The sequence below is a fragment of the Arachis stenosperma genome, chromosome 3, assembly GCF_014773155.1.
Source record: "Arachis stenosperma cultivar V10309 chromosome 3, arast.V10309.gnm1.PFL2, whole genome shotgun sequence".
Lineage (NCBI taxonomy): Eukaryota > Viridiplantae > Streptophyta > Magnoliopsida > Fabales > Fabaceae > Arachis > Arachis stenosperma.
The window spans coordinates 73,127,453-73,133,720 of record NC_080379.1 but is presented as its reverse complement, the minus strand read 5'-3'; the positions used below and the strand labels follow the sequence as shown (position 1 = coordinate 73,133,720).

Here is a 6,268-nt window from a genome sequence, read left to right as displayed (position 1 = left end):
CCTGCACTCGAAGTGGATTTTCTGGAGCTACAGAAGCCCAATTGGCGCGCTCTCAACGGCATTGGAAAGTAGACATCCTGGGCTTTCCAGAAATATATGATGGTCCATACTTTGCCCAAGATTTGATGGCCCAAACCGGCGTTCAAAGTCACCCTCAGAATTCCCAGCGTTAAACGCCGGAACTGGCACCAAAATGGGAGTTAAACGCCCAAACTGGCATAAAAGCTGGCGTTTAACTCCAAGAAGAGTCTCTACACGAAAATGCTTCAATGCTCAGCCCAAGCACACACCAAGTGGGCCCGGAAGTGGATTTTTATGTCATTTACTCATCTTTGTAATTCTTAAGCTACTAGTTTAGTATAAATAGGACCTTTTACTATTGTATTTTCATCTTGGTTCTTCTGGTTCCCTCTCTGGGGCCGAAACCAATGATCACTCTTGTTCTTATGTATTTTCAACGGTGGAGTTTCTACACACCATAGATTAAGGTGTGGAGCTCTGCTGTACCTCGAGTATTAATGCAATTACTATTATTCTTCTATTCAATTCCGCTTGTTCTTGTTCCAAGATATCACTTGTTCTTCAACTTGATGAATGTGATGATCCGTGACACTCATCATCATTCTCACCTATGAACGTGTGACTGACAACCACCTCCGTTCTACCTTAGATTGGGTGAATATCTCTTGGATTCCTGATACACGATGCATGGTTGATCGCCTGACAACCGAGCGCTCGCCTGACAACCGAGCCAGCCATTCCGTGAGATCAGAGTCTTCGTGGTATAGGCAAGAACTGATGGCGGCATTCAAGAGAATCCGGAAGGTCTAACCTTGTCTGTGGTATTCTGAGTAGGATTCAATGATTGAATGACTGTGACGTGCTTCAAACTCCTGAGGGCGGGGCGTTAGTGACAGACGCAAAAGAATCACTGGATTCTATTCCGGCCTGATCGAGAATCGACAGATGGATAGCCGTGTCGTGACAGGGTGCGTTGAACATTTCCACTGAGAGGATGGGAGGTAGCCACTGACAGCGGTGAAACCCTTGCATAAGCTTGCCATGGAAAGGAGTAAGAAGGATTGGATGAAGACGGTAGGAAAGCAGAGAGACGGAAGGGACCAAGCATCTTCATACGCTTATCTGAAATTCCTACCAATGAATTACATAAGTATCTCTATCTTTATCTTTATGTTTTATTCATCATCTATACCCATTTGAGTCTGCCTGACTAAGATTTACAAGGTGACCATAGCTTGCTTCATACCAACAATCTCCGTGGGATCGACTCTTACTCGCGTAAGGTTTATTACTTAGACGACCCAGTGCACTTGCTGGTTAGTTGTGCGAAGTTGTAGTAATCACAATTTCGTGCACCTGGTAGTGAATAAGTTTTTGACAAGGTATTACCCCCCGCAAAGGATCAATAGGCTGAGAACTGAAGTACAGACATTTAGACAGCAAGATGGGGAGACACTTTATGAAGCTTGGAAAAGGTTCAAAGACCTAACAAGAAGGTGTCCACCAAATATGTTTAATGAATGGGTGCAGTTGCATATCTTCTATGAAGGCTTGTCATATGAATCAAAGAAGGCAGTAGATCATTCCTCTGGAGGATCCTTGAACAAGAAGAAGACCATTGAAGAAGCCATAGATGTCATTGAAACTGTAGCTGAGAATGACTACTTCTATGCTTCCGAAAGAGGGAACACTAAGGAAGTAATGGAGCTAAACAATGTAGATGCTCTGCTGGCTCAGAACAAGCTCATTACCAAGCAGTTAGCTGACCTCACCAAAAAGATGGAAAGGAACCAAGTGGCAGCAATCACCACCTCATCAACAACCCAAGAAGAAGTTGAAGAAGAGGACCTTGAGCAAGCCAACTACATTGGGAATTCACCTAGACAGAACCATGATCCATACTCCAAGACATACAACTCTGGATGGAGGAACTACCCAAACTTTGGGTGGGGGAATCAGCAAGAGCAAAGCCAAGACCAGAGACGTTACAACTCCAACAACAATGCAGCTCATCAACAATTCACACAGAGGACATATCAACACCCCCACAACAACACCTCTCATCCTTCCACCTCTAATCCCAATCTACCATCAATTGATGACAGACTCTCTAAGCTTGAAACCTTACTTGAAGGAGTATGCAAGAACGTCAGAAACAGTAAGGTATTTCGAGAGGAAGTGCAGTCAAACATGCAGAATCAAAATGCTGCCATCAAGAAACCGGAGACACAAATTGGTTATCTATTCAAGCAGCTTTCTAACCACAACTTCTGCAATAATAACAATTCAAGCAAAGAGGAGGAGTGTCAAGCTATAACACTTAGGAGTGGGAAGGAACTTAAGGAACTATCCCAAAAACCACAAGAAAAAGGCTCAACTAAAAAGGGAGAAGAACAAGATAGAGTTCAAACTCCCACTTCAAGTCCACAAAAAGAAAAAGGGATGCCAAAACTGAACATCTCAAGAGCTCCATATCCTCAGCAGTTGAAGAAAAAGGAAGATGACAACCAGTTCGTGAGGTTCTTGGAAATCTTTAAGAAACTACAAATCAGCATACCCTTTGCTGAAGCAATAGAACAAATGCCACTCTATGCCAAGTTCCTGAAGGAGCTGATGACTAAGAAGAGAAGCTGGAAGAACAATGAGACTGTGATACTAACTGAAGAATGTAGTGCTATCATCCAGCACAAACTACCCCAGAAGTTGAAGGATCCTGGGAGCTTTCAGATCCCTTGTATTATAGGGGAAATCGCAGTAGAGAAGGCCCTTTGTGACTTAGGAGCCAGCATCAATTTGATGTCAGTAGCAATGATGAGGAAGATGAAGATCGAGGAGACTAAACCAACAAAAATGGCCTTACAACTGGCAGATCGATCATTCAAATTCCCTCATGGCATAGTAGAGGATTTGTTGGTGAAAGTAGGAGACTTCATATTCCCGGCAGATTTTGTAGTGTTGGACATGCAGGAGGAAGCCAAAACCTCTATTATTCTGGGAAGGCCGTTCTTGGCTATTGCTGGAGCTATCATTGATGTCCAAAAAGGTGATCTTACCTTGAGATTACACAATGAAAAGATGACATTCAATATGTTCAAGGCCATGAGTTACCCACCAGAATAATTAGGGGAACGCATGAGGATAGACGCAGTTGAAGAAGAAGTGCAGGAGTGTTTCGAAGAAGAAGAGCATGAAGAGCCCGAGAGATCAATGGAGGAGGAATATATACCAAGTGAGGAGGTTGCAACAGCAGAGAGCCACGTTCAAGATGCACCAAAGGAAGAGACTGAAAAGTCAGAAGCACCCAAGGTTGAACTCAAAACATTGCCACCCACTCTCAAATATGCATACCTAGGAGAAAATGAAAACTACCCAGTGATTATAAGCTCGTGCCTCAGCCAAGATCAAGAGGATGAACTGCTCAAGGTGCTACGGGAGCATAAGGACGCTATCGGATGGACCCTTGCTGACCTGAAGGGAATCAGTTCAGCTATATGCATGCATAAAATACTGTTGGAAGATGATGCAAAACCATCCATTCAATCCCAAAAGAGGCTAAACCCAATCATGAAGGAAGTGGTACAGAAAGAGGTTATGAAGCTTTGGCAAGGAGGAGTAATATACCCGATCTCAGACAGCCCTTGGGTCAGCCCCGTGCATGTTGTGCCCAAGAAGGGAGGAATCACTGTGGTTCCCAATGAGAGGAACGAACTGATACCTACAAGGACCGTCACAGGATGGCGGATGTGCATTGACTATCGAAAACTCAACGAAGCTACACGAAAGGATCATTTCCCTCTCCCATTCATGGATCAGATGTTGGAAAGACTCGCAGGACATGCTTATTACTGTTTTCTTGATGGTTATTCAGGATATAACCAAATAGTGGTTGATCCTAGAGACCAAGAGAAAACTTCATTTACCTGTCCATATGGAGTGTTTGCCTACAGGCGCATGCCATTTGGGCTATGTAATGCACCTGCGACTTTCCAACGCTGCATGCTTTCTATCTTCTCAGATATGATAGAAAAATTCATTGAAGTTTTTATGGATGATTTCTCGGTATTCGGAGATTCCTTTACTAGTTGCTTGAATCACCTAACCTTGGTATTGAAAAGATGCCAAGAGACCAATTTGGTCTTGAACTGGGAGAAATGTCACTTTATGGTGACAGGAGGAATAGTTCTTGGCCATAAGATTTCTAACCAAGGAATCAAAGTGGACAGGGCTAAAGTGGAACTTATTGAAAAGCTTCCTCCACCCAGTGATGTCAAGGCAATTAAAAGCTTTTTAGGGCATGCTGGCTTTTACAGAAGATTTATTAAAGATTTTTCAAAAATAGCTAAGCCCTTGAGTAATCTCCTTGTGTCAGATACACCATTCATCTTCGATGAAACCTGCATATCAGCATTCGAGCATTTGAATGAAAGATTGTCCTCTGCCCCTATCATCTCCCCACCTGATTGGAACTTACCCTTTGAATTGATGTGTGATGCATCTGACTTTGCAGTAGGGGCAGTGTTAGGGCAAAGGAAAAATAACTTAGTCCATGTGATATACTATGCTAGTAAGGTCCTCAATGATGCTCAAAGAAATTATACCACTACTGAAAAGGAATTGCTAGCCATAGTTTTTGCATTTGACAAGTTTAGATCGTACCTCATTGGTGCTAAAGTAATTGTTTTTACAGATCACACAGCACTTAAATATTTATTTGCCAAGCAAGAATCAAAACCAAGACTAATAAGATGGATCTTATTATTGCAGGAGTTTGATATTGAAATCAGAGACAAGAAGGGAGTGGAGAACAAGGTGGCAGATCACCTATCCAGGATTCCTCATGAGGAAGGGGAAACACATGATATGAGTGTGAACGAGCTCTTCCCTGATGAGCAATTGATGACAGTGAACAAAGCTCCATGGTTTGCAGACATTGCCAACTTAAAGGCAACTGGGGCTCTACCTCCAGGGATCAATAAACATCAAAAGAGGAAGCTCATGAATGATGCAAAATACTTTGTCTGGGACGAGCCTTATCTCTTCAAGAAGTGTTCAGATGGAATCCTTAGAAGATGTGTTTCAGAAGAGGAAGGACGAGAAGTACTATGGAATTGCCACGGCTCATGCTTCGGAGGCCACTTTGGAGGGGACAGGACTGCAACAAAGGTGTTACAAAGTGGATTCTTTTGGCCCACCCTTTTCAAGGATGCCAAAGAATTGGTAAGGAGTTGCAATGAATGCCAAAGATCTGGGAACTTGCCCAAAAGAAATGCCATGCCACAGAATTTTATTTTGGAACTGGAAGTATTCGATGTGTGGGGAATAGATTTCATGGGACCATTCCCAACCTCATATGCAAACAAGTACATCTTGGTAGCAGTGGATTATGTGTCCAAATGGGTAGAGGCCATTGCAACCCCAACAAATGACAACAAAGTGGTCATGAACTTCCTCAGGAAGAATATTTTCAGCCGGTTCGGAGTCCCAAGAGCCCTCATCAGTGATGGAGGGAGCCATTTTTGTAACAAACCACTAGAGACTCTTCTCCTACGATATGGGGTGAAACACAAGGTAGCCACACCTTACCATCCCCAAACAAGTGGACAAACGGAGATATCCAACAGAGAGCTAAAGAGAATTCTGGAGAAGACGGTAGGTGCATCAAGAAAGGATTCGGCGAAGAAGCTGGATGATGCTCTTTGGGCATACAGGACAGCATTCAAAACACCACTGGGAATGTCCCCATATCAACTGGTTTATGGGAAAGCTTGCCATTTACCACTAGAATTGGAACACAAAGCTTTCTGGGCCATCAAGATACTGAACTTTGACAGCATTGCTGTTGGTGCAAAGAGGATATTGCAACTGCAAGAGATGGAGGAATTCAGGTCACAAGCCTATGAAAATACTAAGATATATAAGGAGAAGGCAAAGAGGAGACATGACCTACATCTTGCACCCAGGGATTTCGAAAAGGGGTAGCAAGTACTCCTCTACAATTCCAAATTGAGACTATTCCCAGGAAAACTCAAATCGAGGTGGTCAGGGCCTTTCATTGTCACTAAAGTCTCACCATATGAACACATCGAAATCATGGATGAAAGGTCAGGGAGGACTTTTACAGTGAATGGACAAAGACTCAAGCATTATCTAGGCAACATGGGGGAAAACCCCAAAGTAAACTATCATCTCAAGTAGAGAAGGAATCGTCAAGCTAGTGACGATAAAGAAGCGCTTTGTTGGGAGGCAA

General features: G+C 43.2%; 1 protein-coding gene across 1 annotated transcript; it reads left to right on the top strand.

Moving 5' to 3' along the window:
- The first annotated feature begins 2,211 nt into the window (after nt 1-2,211).
- LOC130966257 (uncharacterized) lies at nt 2,212-3,141 on the top strand. Its single transcript, XM_057891044.1, has one exon. It carries the CDS (start codon nt 2,212-2,214, stop codon nt 3,139-3,141), a length of 930 nt encoding a protein of 309 aa, XP_057747027.1.
- The last annotated feature ends 3,127 nt before the right edge of the window (nt 3,142-6,268 follow it).

What these genes read in the sequence shown, in the direction of transcription:
- LOC130966257 (XM_057891044.1), top strand. Translation starts at nt 2,212, where the DNA reads ATGCAGAATCAAAATGCTGCCATCAAGAAACCGGAGACACAAATTGGT.